The sequence below is a fragment of the Ambystoma mexicanum genome, chromosome 13 (genome assembly GCF_040938575.1).
Source record: "Ambystoma mexicanum isolate Mex_15411 chromosome 13, UKY_AmexF1_1, whole genome shotgun sequence".
Classification (NCBI taxonomy): domain Eukaryota; kingdom Metazoa; phylum Chordata; class Amphibia; order Caudata; family Ambystomatidae; genus Ambystoma; species Ambystoma mexicanum.
In genome coordinates, this window is record NC_090938.1 from 95245401 (window position 1) to 95260986 (window position 15586).

The 15586-nt window shown below is 46.1% G+C and overlaps 1 protein-coding gene across 1 annotated transcript in view; it reads left to right on the forward strand.

Annotated features, from left to right (window-relative positions):
- LRIG2 (leucine rich repeats and immunoglobulin like domains 2) overlaps positions 1-15586 on the forward strand; it is a 274622-nt gene that overhangs the window by 175013 nt on the left and 84023 nt on the right. Inside the window, exons 10-11 of the mRNA XM_069633358.1 lie at positions 3219-3290; positions 11264-11332. Coding sequence (XP_069489459.1) covers positions 3219-3290; positions 11264-11332 — 141 coding nt within the window. The remainder of the gene's footprint in view (positions 1-3218; positions 3291-11263; positions 11333-15586) is intronic.

Sequence of the window (15586 nt, forward strand, 5' to 3'; positions counted from 1 at the left end):
GCATGCAAACTCTGCCTAACAGCCGCCACCACTGGGAAACTGTGACCTCCTTGAGTTTGAATCTCAGAATGGATAGGCATTGGGAGTAGGAGACTCTAGTGTGTCTGTTAGACTGAGACCATAAAGAGTAAAAGTATGCGAGTGTGGACAAAGGTTCCCTCTTACTGAGGTATAAGGAAAAAGAATCCACCAGTCAAGCAAAATGTTCTGGGCATCTCTCAAGTGAGGGAGTGTTTGGCAAGATTGTTTGCAGTACCCTGTGGGAGACTTCACCAGCCCTGTCCTCTTGGCAATAGTTAACCCAACCTTCGGTAAAAGCGTTGTTAGGCAGGATTGGGTGCAGTATCCTTTGGAATACTACAGCAACCATGACCTCCTTTCAATAGGAAACCAACCTTTGGTATAAGTCTCTGCTACACAGGTTGGTGGTGTGCCTGAGCAGCCAGGCTTATCTCAAGAGGGGTGGATGTTAGCAATAGTGTTGTGACCTAGAGATTCACAGTGACAGTTATTCAAATAAAAACTTAAACTCAAGGTTTCTTGATTAAACAATGATTTGTTTATTCAAGTCAGTTATATAAGCCTTCTTCAGAAGGGAGCAAAACATGTAACACCTATAATACACTTCAAAACACACAGTTTCTCTAAATCAGATGATACCCAGGGGGGGATGGCACACACACTTCCTACACCCTCATGTGACTTAAATAGCTAGGACACTGTGGATATTGATTTATCACTGGTACATTTAGAGCAATACTGAGTTTGGTGTAAAGGTTTGATTGGGGAATAAAGAAAAAGGTTAACAAATAATTCATAAACGGGTAAGTATTTTTAGAACCTTCCAATGTCAAGTAAATGTAACCCTTTCCTTGGGGAAAGGTAAAGGTACAGAGTCAAGGTTAAGAGTCTCTCGGGAAGCCAGGACAGCCAATGTTTGCTGAGAAAAGTCTAGGGGAAATGAAGATATTTGCAGGTAAGTAAAAGTCTTGCACAATGTGTTCAGAAAACTTTGTAGAAATAAGATTCACTTGAAGGGCCACAAGCTGGGAGGCTTGTGAGGGGCAAAGCTGTAAGCAACTCTGCAAGGGCAACCAAAACCGGTCTCAACTGAGAGCAAGTAAGGCTACACAAAAACGAGGTAACTCTCTTAGGTTTACAGTACCTTTTGGTTAGAAGAAATGGTTCCAGCGGTCTTCTGTTCGTGTACAGCTCTGCAGATACTGCTGTTCCTGGGCCTCAGTTATGGGGACAAGAGGGAGGACGTCTGAGGACTCTTGCACTACAATGGGAAGGTCAGCGGCAGCAATGGGTGAACTTCAATTCAGTAGCACTTTGTGGTTTCAGCTCCTCGCATCTGACAGGCAAATAGCAACACTGCGGTTCTCGGATACAACTAAAGACTTTCCTCGCATCTGGGGTACAGCACTCTGTTGAGGTGGCTCAGGCTTTGTCAGTCCTGCTTCAGGGAAGACCGGAGGATCTTCTTGGTGCTCGGGTCCGACTTAAAAAGCAATTCACTCGATTTGGTATTCCTCTCCCTGGCACTTCGGTTCCAGATGCAGTGGAAGTACAGCCAGCTCCGATAGGATGTCCAAAGGAGTTCACTTTGGGGTTGATTGGTCCCACCAACCCAAGGGGAGAAGTCATCCTTGCAGGGCTTCTCTAGTCGAAACGAATTGGGAGATTCAGCACAGCAGCAGGGTTTCACCGGGCAAACCAACGGTCCAGGAGTTGCAGCAGGCGTCTCTTCCAAGTTCTTAGGATTCCTTTCGACTCTGCCTTCCAAAGCAAAAATCTCGCCTCGTATGCAGGTTTCTCCCATTCATTCCAGCCCAGCTGTCAATCACACAGCCACCCCAAATCACCTTTGGGTGCATTCCTGTAACCAAGGGCATTGGGTACAGGGAGTTTCAGGCACCTCCCTCACTTCCTGCCCGACATACTGGAGCCAGAGGCAGGATTCACTTGTGAATCCCACCAAAGGCAATACGAACAAAGGGACCTGATTCTAGCACGCAGAGTACATCTCAAGAAGGACCTTTCCAACAACAAATGGCGAAAAAAAGACCAGGGCCATTTTGACAAAAGGGACACCCATGGTTGCTTTACTGCAGCTGCAATTGCAGCAGGCGGTAGAAACACTCCATGGTAGTAAATGTAAACCACTTCCACCAGCCATTAGTAGTTGAAAGGGTAACATAAAATGATAAATGAGTAACTAGACCAAGGGGATACTAAGTAACCCCTCCAGCACCCTATTGTAAGATAGTGTGTGCTGGATCTAGAAAGTTACAAATGTAAGTAAAGTTAATTTCACTACACTGTTCTTGGAAACAGTTTAACCAAGAGAAAGTATTTAAACCTTTGGGAAATCGAAGACTTCCCCGTGCGACTGCACTGAAGGTGTTGTGTGTCACAATGTAAAAAGATGATGCCTATGGAGTTTGTCAGACTCCAAAACCAAAAGAAACAGAGTTCAAATCAAATAAAAATGCATGGGAGTGGGGACTCACTCTCTCCAGGATAAAAATTAGTCCAGCAAAAGAGCTGGGGGTCTCTAAGGTAGAAGGGAATTGGCACATTTCTGAGAATTCTCCCCAACACTCTGCTACCCTGGTATTACTGAGTTTAATCTGAAAGTAACTATTGGTTTTACTCCCCAAGAATAGGCGTGTCCTATACTGAATGCATTTTTAAAAATGTTTGACTTCCCCAGAACTACTGGTAGGTGTTCCAAATAATGTTATATGCTTTGGTCGGTGTACCTTCAAGCATTATTTTTTTTATATATATAATGTGTTTGACCAGTACTTACCCCAAGACTTAACTTGGCCAAATTGTATTTAAATCCTTTATTTTGTATAATATTTCTGGTTGTGTTTCTATTGATTAATTTGTGTGGTATAGATTCTTTGTACCTATCTACAGCCCTCTCTCCATCCTAAAATGAGCCTGACTGCTCGGTCTACACTACTACGAACTCAGGTGGTACAGCCTTATAGTAAGAGTGGAGTCTTGTGCTGTCTCAGTTTGGTTTTGATGAAATTTGGTAGAACTTCAGAAAAACTGCTCTAACACTCACCATCCGTCCCACTAATGTATGGCACCTGAATCCGGACTGCCCTGTTGCTCATTTATTCCATAAATGCTGTACTTGGCAATGTGTTTAAAGCTGAACTTATGTTGATTTTATAATGGCTTGCTTTGCGTTGCAGAATCTTGCACGGGAACAAGATAAAGACGATTACAAAGAAAGCGTTTACAGGCCTAGAGTCATTAAAGCACCTGTAAGTGTTGCATTTTCCTCTTGTTCAATCATAATATTTCCTTCTTTTGATGTATAGCATAGATCCTTCAACATGGTATCCAGAGCCTAATGTATAAATCATTTTGTTACCCGTTGAAGTGGCACTTCTTCCAGTTTACTGTGTGAGGTTTATACTATGCTTAAGTTCATTCAAAGCCTTCCTTTTTCTTTTTTCCAACCAGCATTAGTCTCTGACCACCGATTTTAACGTCCTCTAAGCATTGGCCTCATGTGGTATGGTCTCAAATGTATCCACCCTTCGCCTTGTTTGGCATTGTGTGGGGTCTATTTGTTTTATTTTTAATGTCTTTAAGAATTTGTGACTGTACCTGCTCGCTCTGCCTTTTGACTATGCTCATTGTCAGATTGTAATCCTTCTCCAAGAACTGTATGCAAATACTGTCTGGCAGCAAAGGGCTATAGGAACACAAAAAAAAGCACAAGTCTGCACAGAATTCGGGTTTGCCTGTAAACAGTGAACATGGGGACCAGTGTAAAGCGGTTTTAAATGTATACCTTCCTTGCTCCTGCTTTGTTTTATTGCTTTCTTTCGCTCAAATCAGAATAAAGAATTGTTATACTATATTTAATGCAATAAAATATGTACTCCCTTAATCCTGGGTAGATCATGGTCCCCATATACATCTTTAAGCCTTAATGGGATTGAAATGAAGATTTTATTAGCCAGTGCTAAAAACGGCTTTTGTGAATCTGGCAACAAACTGATACGGCTTCCTCTCTAGAGTGGGGAGCTAATGCAGAATATGCCAATTTCTCATGACCCTTTATGCTTTAACTATCTTACTGGCATTTCCCTATCCGCTTTCCCATACCCATTCCTTAATAGGAATATCTGTGTGGAACCAGTTGGCCTTAAAAAAAAGTCAATTGTAGCTCTCAATAGCAAGTAGTGTCCTCCAGTTTGTATAGGCTTTTCTAAGTTAGGAACTGCATTGTGGCACCCAGTTTTACTCCTGGTGAAGGGAAGATTGCAATATTAAACTGCATGGTTAATATTTAACTGCATGTTTGTATCCATCCATATAGTTCAAAGTTTTACAAGGCATATTAGCCGAGGTGTCTGTGAGCTATGTTTCAACTTGCTGATAACCCCAAAGGCCCAGAAATAAAATGTGCTCAGTGAACAAACTTTTGGAATGCCTTCTCCTCAACAATGGTGTTGCCATGCTTTAAAGTCATCCCTTTCTTATGCGGCATATTGCCTTGTGCTTTCTGAACCTCAGTCTTTCCCCCACCTCCTGCCTGCCTCCCCTCTCCCAATGACCTCCAATTAAGGCAGTGGGCGAATAACTACTGCAAAATATTTGATTCACTGTTATTCCAGTCTTTGGGGGGGGGGAGTAAAGATTCCCTCTAATGGCGCCAAAACAGACCAGGGGAGCGTGGGTAGTCGGTCTAGCAGTAAAAATACCTTTTAATGTTGGAGGCAGCAACACTGCTCAGAATAGTAGCGTAAAGCCGCACTTGGAATTTCAGTTTGGCTTTCCTCATTCACGATCAAAGGCTTGGAAAAAAATGTTCTGATGCTTGTTAATCTGCTTAGAATCACATGCTGTGCATATGGTCCGACATCCAGTGGTAACCACGGAGTAATGCATCTTGTCTTTCGGGGACCGAAAGGGGACGTCGGCATAGGCGTATCTGAAACACTATCCCTATTGTGACGTGTGTAGTACCCAAAATCCCTCACGCGCCGAGGTCCCTCAGATTGTTTTCTTCCACCCAGATAACTGGTCGCCCTATAGCGGAGCTCTTCATGAGACATTGTTTATCTTACCGAATTGTCGGTTTTATTCCCTGTTAAGTCACTTCGCCCATCAAGAACATCTTCGACGAAGACTACGGGGAATCGTCTACAGCTGAGGGTTCTGGTGCCTAAGATCCGGAGTTCGGACTTCCATGTGGTCGGGTCTTCTGGCAGGCCTACACAGTAGGTAGAGTGGGCTCGGGGTATGCCATTCTTTTATGTCTTTCCTCTTTTCCACTGCTTTCCTTTTTGGTCTGGTCACCCTTCCCTTCTGCTATGGAAAGGACTCCATTTAGATTCTTCCCTGTGTGTAGGGGAAGATATCCATGGAAAGACGAGCACACATCGTGTAATGCTTGTCTCCCCCTAGAGCACGACGAAAAGCGGTGTTCGGCGCGTAAACTCCTTAAACCTAAAACCCTTAAGGAGCGCCGGTTGAAGCGGTGGGCCGTGTACGGAATGTCACGCGTGGAGCCTCCCTCCCCTGCCGCGACACCAGCTGAAAGTGACAGGGGTACATTGGATGACCAAACGTCCAACGCGGACGTTATAGACCTTGAGGTGGACTATTCTATGGCCGCCACGCCCGTCTACGACCCTTCCAAGCTTGACTCCGGTCTTGCTACAGGGACCACACCCGGTGACAAGGGCGTACAATCACACCGCACAAAGCACACAACCCAAGCGCCCTCCTCGACAACTTTGTCGAAGAAGGCGAAAGCGCCAACGGGTCTGCCGGAAACTTAGGCGGTGCCCAAGGATCGGTATGATCCGAAGCCTTCCCCGCATCCGCAGCAGCGCATGACTGGGCATAGCAAACATAACAAGGGCGCTACTCCCCAAATTACACGCGCCAAAGTTTCCGTACAAGAAACTTCGACGGTTTGCAAGGCCCGTACAGGCCCGAAAACTACGAGTAGGCCTCTACCCGAGAAGCCATCAGCTGGCCCTTCTGGAGCCGCGGAAGACATTTTCACTGAAGACACATCATAGGAGGCGTTGTCTCCCGAAGATTCAGTGACTATCATCCGTAAGAGCATCAATAGGATTGCTGCGGCGGTGGGCCTAGTTCCGGTTCCGCCCACAGTTATGAGCCAATCCGCCGAAAAGTTTTCCACGGATTTGGAAGACGTTCCCGAAGACTTACGCAGAAAGCCAGGTACCCCTCTCAAGCACCCTGAGGAGATCCTCCCAACGCCTTAGGGCGGAGAACACGGTTCCTATTCAGCTAGGTCCATTTCATCATCCAATTAGAGCAATTAGAGGGGTGTATGGATCGGCTGGAGCAGTTTTTCAGGGTTTCTGATCAACCTCCGCCGAAAAAAGCTCAGGTAGACCTTAACCCTCAAACACAAGATGTCCAACACCTAGTTGTCCAACACCAGGTTGACTATCAAGAAGATGTCCAGATGGACACGTATAGAGACATCTATACAGAGGAAGAGGAGTCCTCTTTTCTGGACAACTATGGGGGAAGATCAAGGAGCAACGGACAACTGGGAGGACACCCAGCAGGACGATCACAACTCTGATATCCTTTGCCTCGACTCTCCCCATCCACCCCGATTTGACAAGCTTCCCCGGTGGATGATCAAATGGCTTTCAACAACATGTTGAAAAAGCAGCGGAATTCTTTAAAATTGCCACGCTTGAAGCCTTGCCCGAACAAGATTTCGCGGAGGACATTATTAATGAAAAGCCTCTGGCAAGCCTGTCTATCCCTCTCTTGAGCTCTGTAAAGAGACGGCTGGCCCCTTCCTTACTCGCACCCGCTCAGACTAGGGCTGTGACCCCCAAGGGTCGAAAAACTTTTCCGACTCTCCCCCACTGACCCGCTTTATATCAAAGGACACGCAATCCCAGACTCGCTGGTGGTGACCAACACTCGCAAGAGAGCAGGGGCTCCCCTTGCCACGGGAGAGTCACCCCCGGACTAGGAGTCAAAAAGGTTGTATGCCTTAGGCAAACAGGTTACGTCGGTGGCGGCCTATACCGTCCGGATTGCCAATAACACGACGTTACTAGCAAGCTACGTCAACACCCAATGGAACCTACTCCAGGAAGGCCTTCAAGAGGTTCTGGAACTAACCATAGCCAAGCTTCTCGCCATTGTCTCGGAGGGCAAACTTGCCAATCAGAATGTGGTAAAGAATACCCTGGACACAGCAGAGACAGCAGGCAGGTCTCTCGCACAGGGTATTCTCCTAAAGAGGCACGCCTGGCTGCGCACGTCGGGCTTCAGGCCTGAGACCCAGGCATCCATTATCAACAAACCCATCTAAGAGGCCAACCTCTTCGGGAAGGCGGTAGACGATGCGTGGGAGACAGCCAAGAAGGAGCACGAGACTATAAAGTCGCTGCAACAAATTTCCCGGAAACCCTCTTCACAGAGGGACAGTAATTCTCGGCGGTCCTTTCGAGGACAAGCCCGCGCCGCTCAAAACAATTTTGGCACGGGCAACTTCAACTCAAGTCAACCGGCTGCAAGCCCCACACTAGAGAAGTCAGAAGCGCGGAAAGAATAAAGGCAGAGGCTCCAATTCCATAGGAGCGTCAACTTCGGGTAAGAAATGACCACCAAGTCAGGTCCCCTCCCATGTCTCCCCGGTCGGGGGGCGATTAACATCTTTCCTCAGGGCATGGGAGAGGATACCTTCAGACCAGTGGGTCTTAAAGACGGTCGCCCACGGTTACTGCATGGAATTTGCCCGACCTCCACAGTTCAGACCGCCGAAACATCGATGCCTTTCACTGGAACATCTGCAGATCCTGATCCAAGAGGTGGAAGCGCTGCTGGGAAAGGACGCTATAGAAGCCGTCCTGATTCTTCAGGTAAACGAGGGTATCTATTCAGTGTGCTTCCTTGTACCCAAAAAGGATCTCACCATGCGTCCTGTTCTAGACCTGCGCCCAGCGAACAAGTTCATAAAGCCCCAGAAGTTTTGCATGGTAACACTGCAAGAGGTGATCCCATTGCTAAAGCAGGGGGACTTCATGACATTGGATATGAAAGATGCATACTTTCATATTTCAATGCTGCCAGCGCACCAAAAATTCCTGAGGTTCGTGATTCAGGACAAACACTACCAGTTCAAGGTACTCCCCTTCGACATAGCCCCGGTGCCAAGGGTGTTTACCAAGGTCCTGGCAGTGGCAGCGGCACACCTGCGTAGACTTTCAGTTCAGTTTACCCGTACCTCGACGATTGGCTCGTCACTGGGGACTCGTTCGACGTTTGTTTTTCGAACACCCAAAAAACAGTACACGTACTGTTCAGCCTTGGATTTTCTATCAACGAAAAGAAATCCAGCTTAGTCCCCAGCCAAGTAAAACAGTTCCTGGAGGCTCTAATTCATATGGAAGACGGTCTAGTTTTCCCTTCCAGCGAGAGGGTTCAGAATATGCTCTCTCAGGTTCCTCAGTATGTAGCCAGTCGAGAGGTGACGGTACGCAAAGCTATGCGTTTGCAAGGGATGATGGCGTCATGCATATACTTGGTTCCCCACGCGCAGCTGCGCATGCGTCCCATACAAGAGTGTCTCAACAGCCAGTGGTGTCAGGCCAGCGGACAATGGGAGGATCTGTTGTCTCGCCAGCCCTCGTTCTCTCTCTCTGCAGTGGTGGTAGAGGGAGAACCTCTTGAAGGGGAAAACCTTCACCACCCCATGCAGTGGAAGCCACTTTCATGACAGACGCATCTCTCACGGGGTGGGGGGCTCACCTGCTTCAACAGACAGCGGGTCCCCTCAGGTAGCGTCCAACCATATAAACCTACCGGAGCTACTAGCAGTGTTCAAAGCATTGAAAGCCTTTCAGGAGCAACTGCAAGGGAAGACAGTGCTGGTCCTAACCGACAGCACAAAAATGTATTACCTGAACAAACGGGGGGGGAACGCACTTTCCAGGGCTATCCAAGCTGTCCCAAAACATCTGGATATGGGCTCTCAAACACAAGATGTTCCTGATATCCCAACATGTTCCAGGGGAACTCAATCTTCTGGCAGACGTACTCAGCAGAGATTTCCCTCTGCCAGAAGAGTACGAATGGCGACTGCACGAAGACATTGTATCCAATGTCTTCGCAGAATGGGGCTTTCCAGAGATCGACCTGTTCGCTACTCAGGAGAACGCCCAATGCCAAGATTATGCCTCCAGGTACCCCCAGAACAGATCCAAGGGGGAACGGTCTCTGGATAACTTGGTCGGGGAAATTTGTCTACGCTTCCCGCCGATTTCCCCCCCCTCCCTCCCCCCTGACTCCCCTACTGAACGAGATGGTACACAAGATGCACCAGGAACCAGTCACCATGATTCTGGTGGCTCCCATGTGTGCCCGCCAACCTTGGTTCGCGCATTGATGGAAATGTCCCTCTCCCCACCAGTTAACTGCCCTCCCCGTACAGCATGTTGTCTCAGGACAGGGGTAGACTCTGCACCCATGCCCACAAACTCTGAACTTAGCAGCCTGGCTCCTGAGGTCGTAGAGTTTGGATGTCTGCAACTCCCTCAAAGATGCATGAACATACTGAGGGAGGCAAGAAAGCCTAACGCACGTTATTGCTATGCCAGCAAATGGAAACGTTTTGTCATCTGGTGCAGTTCCAAAGGCGTCAATCCCACTGATTGCTCGCCTTCACACATTGTGTTATATCTAACCCATCTGTTGGACTCTGGGTTAGTCTTCAATTCCTTAAAGGTTCACCTAGCGGCGTTGTCAGCCTACACCACGTCACAGCAGAAGGTGTTGTGGTGGTAAATACCTGTGATTAAAGCCTTTATGGAAGTGGTTAAAAGAATGTATCCCCCCCATCACTCACCCAGCCCCTGGGTGGGATCTAAATGTGGTTTTAACTAGGCTCATGGGACCCCCTTTTGAGCCTATGCATAAAGCTAGTCTGAAAGACCTGACTTACAAGACAGCCTTTCTAGTAGCTATCACTTCTATCAGAAGAGTTAGTGAACTACAGGCCCTCTCGGTTTTGGACCCCTTTGTTACAGTCCACAAAGATAAGGTAGTTCTGCGCACACATCCCAGATATGCGCTGAAATTTATTTAGAAGTTCCATGTGAACCAGTCAATCAAACTACCCACGTTCTTCCAGAGACCTACTAACATGGCTGAAAGAAGCCTTCACAAACTAGATGTGCGCAGGGCAGTCATGTTCTATATGGATAGAACTAAACCACTGAGGAAAACTAAACAATTCTTTGTTTCAGTGGCAGCTGGTAGACAAGGGGACCCTGTCTCTAAATCAGCAATATCAAGGTGGATTGTGAAATGCTTCACACTGTTTCTCTCTTGCAAAGAGAACTGCCCTTCAAGCCTAGAGCACATTCTACTCGAGGCACTGGGGCATCCATAGCATTCATTGCAAATGTTCCCCCTAGAGTCCATTTGCAAAGCGGCAACCTGGAGTTCTGTACACACCTTTACAAAACACTATTGCCTAGACACTCGTTCTAGGTCTGATTCTCAGGTGGGGCAAGCAGTACTAAGACCTCTTTTTTTCTACTGTTCCTTCTCACAACCCACCTCCAACTCCGGGTACTGCTCGCTAGTCTATGCACAGGCAGGGAGGGCGCATGTGATTCTAAGCAGATTAACAAGCATCAGAAGACATGCATTACTTACCGTAAAAGCATTTCTGATGATTGTATCTGCTTAGATTCACATGCGCCCTCCCTGCCTCCCCGCTCGGGGTGGAAGGAACATAGACTTCTTGCTACTTTCTCTCTTCATGTACTCTCACTATAGCCTTGGGGTCCCTCATTGCAGAAAAAATACAATTGGGGTGACCTCGGCGCGTGAGGGATTTTGGGTACTACACACGTCACGATAGGGATAGTGTTTCAGACCCGCCTATGCCGACGCCCCCTTTCGGTCCCCGAAAGACAAGATGCAATACTCTGCAGTTACCACTGGATTTCGGACCATATGCACAGCATGTGAATCTAAGCAGATACAATCATCAGAAATGCTTACGGTAAGTAATGCATGTCATATGATGCAAGCGAATTGTAAGCTTTGCTATCAACATTTCAAAATCCAATACTTATTTATTGCTGTTAGTGACATGTATCATTGAAGAAAATATCTGTTTTCTTCATACTTAATGACAATGTGAAACAGATTGTGTTGAATCAGAGGTATGTATGTTAATCTAATGCATCTTTGTTTTTTGTAGGGACTTGAGCAATAATGATATTATGTCCTTTCAAGAAAATGCATTTGCTCATATTGAGCTCCAGCAACTGTGAGTATAACATAACTCTTGGCTTTTGTGTGTCCATTCAGTGGCTCGTACACATTTCTAAGACTCGGCACTATTTGCTTTTAAGACAAATCCTGCCCTGTTAAATCTTAGACTTTTCCTCTGATTACTTTTTCCACCTCAAAATGTACCTGTTTGACCTGGAAGGCTCTACCTTGTCCTCCAATTGTGGGAAACAACTCTGCCTTCGTAAACTTTTGGGCAGATGAATGCTAGTTGCCGACCTGTCTGTTGGTAACTAGATGTGAATAAAACATTTTCAGGTCTAAATTTTACAGCTTAAAGCTGGTTTGCTGAAAAGAAATTGATTTAATTGCACATTGCAAGTGCAAACACGTCCCAGGCTTCATGTTTGAAGTTTACTTATCTATCGCAGCAACTGGGAAGTAGTGCAATCTTTAAAATGTAGCATTTCGCATTAATCAATGGCTCCACTGCATTTGCGACTTGCCACGGAAACATTTACATTCATGTAGGAGCGCCGATTGGTTCTGACCACACAATGTTACTATTTTAGAAAAGCTAAATAACACATTCCAACATTCCCAATGTCACTCGTGATAAGCTCATGCAATCCTGTTTTTTTACTTGCATCACATGTGTTCCTTGATTTATAAAGGAAATGGCAACTTAAGAATGTAAAGAAAATAAATTGACCTTCGGATAGAGAGGGCTATGTTACCATAGCTACTTAAAATATTGTTAGGTAAGCTTTTCATAATTGTGATAAATCTTCCTGACCCCAGAACGTGTTGCTTGTACTTGGTAATTATTTTATCTTGTCCCTAGGTGAGTGATTCTTTTCCACCCTCTCACCTAGCATTTTAGTCTTTTTATGGGTGACCTTTTCATGTCTCTCCATAGTGTATGGTTAAAGTTATAGTTTCCTATAACTTTTGGGCTTCGGCTGGGTTGCCCCTTTGGGCTTCCCTGTTAATTTCTTTCGTATACTTGGGTGAACTTCTGTTCCCAAGCAGCAAAGGGGAATTTTCATCCCCTTTACATGTTGTAGAAGTGAGCCAGCACACGCCACCTTATGTGGAGTGCTGGGGGATACAATGTATCCAATTTCTTACTTAACTGGTAACATTTTGTTACAATTGCGAGTTTAAATGAATGATTGATGGCAGTCGTTTTCCCTTTTAGTCATAATTTCCCGAACGATATTAATTTCACCATTCCATGTGCTTACTGCTTGAGGTCTCCCACCCAGCGACGCCCCTCCCCCTTTCAATTCTAGGATGGAAAAACCTCTGTGGAAGTTTTGTCTTAGGCGGGAATCTCACCCAGGCTTCAGAGTACCTGAGAAGGCAGGAAGCGAGCCAGGAGTCCCAAACTCTGCAGCCCTTTGTCATTCACCTTTGCCCGAAAAGGAACCAACTCCCAGTGGGGGGGGCTGTTAGCGAGGATTCCCAAAATGTGGCCATTCCTCTCTACCTTGAAGACCCCGAGCTATTTTGCTGAACTTTGGGACTTTTTGTACTTTTTAATTCGGTTTGTTTTCTGTTTATTTTCTTTTAGTTATGGAGTTTTGACCAACTCCATAGGCATCCTCTCTTTTTATTTGTCACGCAGCATCCTCAGTGCAGTGACACAAGGATGCCTTTGAGACTTCCCAAAGGTTTAAATTCCTTCTCTGGGATAAACTACTGTTTCCCAGAGAATGTAAATTGAAATTGACTTTACTAGTCTTTTCCAAATTCATAAAACCAGTCCACACCATCTTACAATTGAGTGCTGGAGGGGTTACATAGTATCCCCTGTGTCTAAACACTCCTGTAGCAGTCAAATGCTACCCTTTCCTATTGAAAAGGCTGGTGGCAGTAGTTATATAATGAACTACCATGATTTTTCCCGACCGCGAACACGGGTAGCTAAAAATCGGGGCCGCCATGTTTTTCAATATGGCACTCAAGACCCCTCTGTAAAAACAGACTCGGTCATCTTTTTTTGCTGTTTCTTTGTGGAAAGGTCCTTCTGGTGTTTAACTCTGCTCCCCAAACCACGTTTTGACCTTTTGTTTGTGAGCCTTTCGCGGGCTTCAGGACTGAAGTCCAATCTTGGCGTCTGAGTGTCTGGGGTGGGCAGGAAGTGAGGGAGGTGCCCGAAACTCCCTGTGCTCGGTCTCCTAGGAGACCCAAATGTACTCTGGCGTGACTGGCTGATTGACTGTCTGGCCAGGACAGCCACCCTTCTGGGTGAGTGACAGGCTGGAATGAATGGGAGAAAACTGTTTAAAAGGCGAGTCTCCAGGACTGGAAGGCAGAGTCGACCACTGTGACGAAACAACCGAAGACGAGCTGGAAGAGGATGGCTGCTGCAACCACTGGACCGTTGGTTTGCCTGGTGAAGCCCTGCTACAAATCTGAATTGCCAGAACTCCATTTGACAGAGAAGCTCCTTCAAGGACAGCTTCTTCATTTGAGTTGGTGGGACTAATCAGCTCAGAAGACACCTGGATTCCATTCTCAATGCTCGTTAAGGTTTAGCCAGGGAGAGGGAAACCAGTTTGTCTCTTGAAGAAACGGCTACTTGAACTGAAGTGAGTCCATTTTGTTTGCTCCGACAACGATCCCGTGCCGTGCGGGAGTCCTCCGATGTCCTGCCTCTTGTCCCCACGACTGAGGCTCAGGAACAGCGAGACCTGCAGGAACTGCCAGGAACCAACATCTTCAGCTGCATCTTTTTGCTTCACATTAAGGTGCTGTGCCATCCGGTTGAGAGATCCTAACGCTTGCGGTGAAAGTTTGTGAAACTTTCCCAACTTGCAGGCATAATCAGCTTGTGACATCGCATATCTTTCTTTTTCGTCTAAACTACTTCTGAACTTTTACAAAGACTTCTCCATTTGTTACCAGAACTGATCTGTCCTATCCAAGAACACTAGACTATTGACTTTGGCCTGGCCTATTGAATTGAACTGACCCTCCTGGTACACTGAACCTTTGCATTGCCTAACATAAGTGTTTTCTAATTCATTGTACAAACTTATATCTTTCTATTCCCATTGAAAGTAATTGAAGTGCCATTTGGCTCCTTTTTCAGGGGCGCGCAGACTGTCACTACAACTTAGTTTGCTACTGTAGTGGTGTTTCATATTAAGTAGATTTCTACTAGTGAATTGGACAGCCAGACTGCCCCTTGCTGTAAAATGCATGGAGAGAATGCAGAAGTTGTACTGTAGTTCCTGATACAAAGTCTGAACCTGGAATCTGCTGACAAGTTGACCACTGGAGCTGAAACCAGAGAGGAGGATGAAGAGGAGACAGCTGTAGCGATGTCCAGTGGCCAGAGAGCCTGCTGTGTAATGCAAGCATGCTGTAACCCTTCCTTCCAATCCACCTGAAGGTCCCAAAAATGACTACCCAGAGCCTGGTGAGATCCACTAGACAAGACGATCTCCATTTTGAGCCATCCCACGTCGTGCTGCGACCTTGCAGGGCTGCAATACGCTGGGATCTCGAACCATTGTGCAGTGCATGGTCTTCTGAAGTCTGAATTCGTCAAATATTTTGGTGGCCTCCTGGCTCTCCAGAGACACAATTTGACTCCTTGAAGTCCTCTCACCAGAGTGCTGGATCAGATCAGCGACTAGACTGACGGGCGATATTCAGTCGTCTCCTGGCTCCTGAAAAGGGCACCACAACTGTTAGGCAAGATTGTATGTAGTAACCCCGTGGGAGACTACCCCAGCCTTGTCCTGTTGGTAATAGGTAACTCAACTATTGTTATAGGTCTGTACTACAGACTTATCTCAAGACTGGTAAATGTGAGCTGTAGAGATGTAACAAAGATTCACAATTAAAAGTATCCAAATAACACTAATTTCTATTAAAATAATTATTTCTTTATTTGACGCTTGGTTTTAAATAAGCCTTCTTTAGAAAGGGCAATATGCAACAATAAAAATGCACTTCACAACACTTCCTCAGATTTAGGTTAGGCAAGTAGATACTCTTTTTGGATGTTACACACACACACACACACTTCCTAGACCCTGAGGTGACTTCAATTAACTAGGACACTGAGAACATTGATGTATCACTTTTGGCACTTAATGCAATAGGTTGCGTAAAAGGTTAGGGAAGGAAAAAGATTAACAGGTTCTCAAAACATGTGACTACTTTGCAATCTTTCCAATGAATTCTAGGTTAGACCTTTCCCAGGAATACAAGTTAAACTTATGCACCACCTATGAGGGACAGTTACTACCAAAGTCAGTGGGTCAGAAGAGTG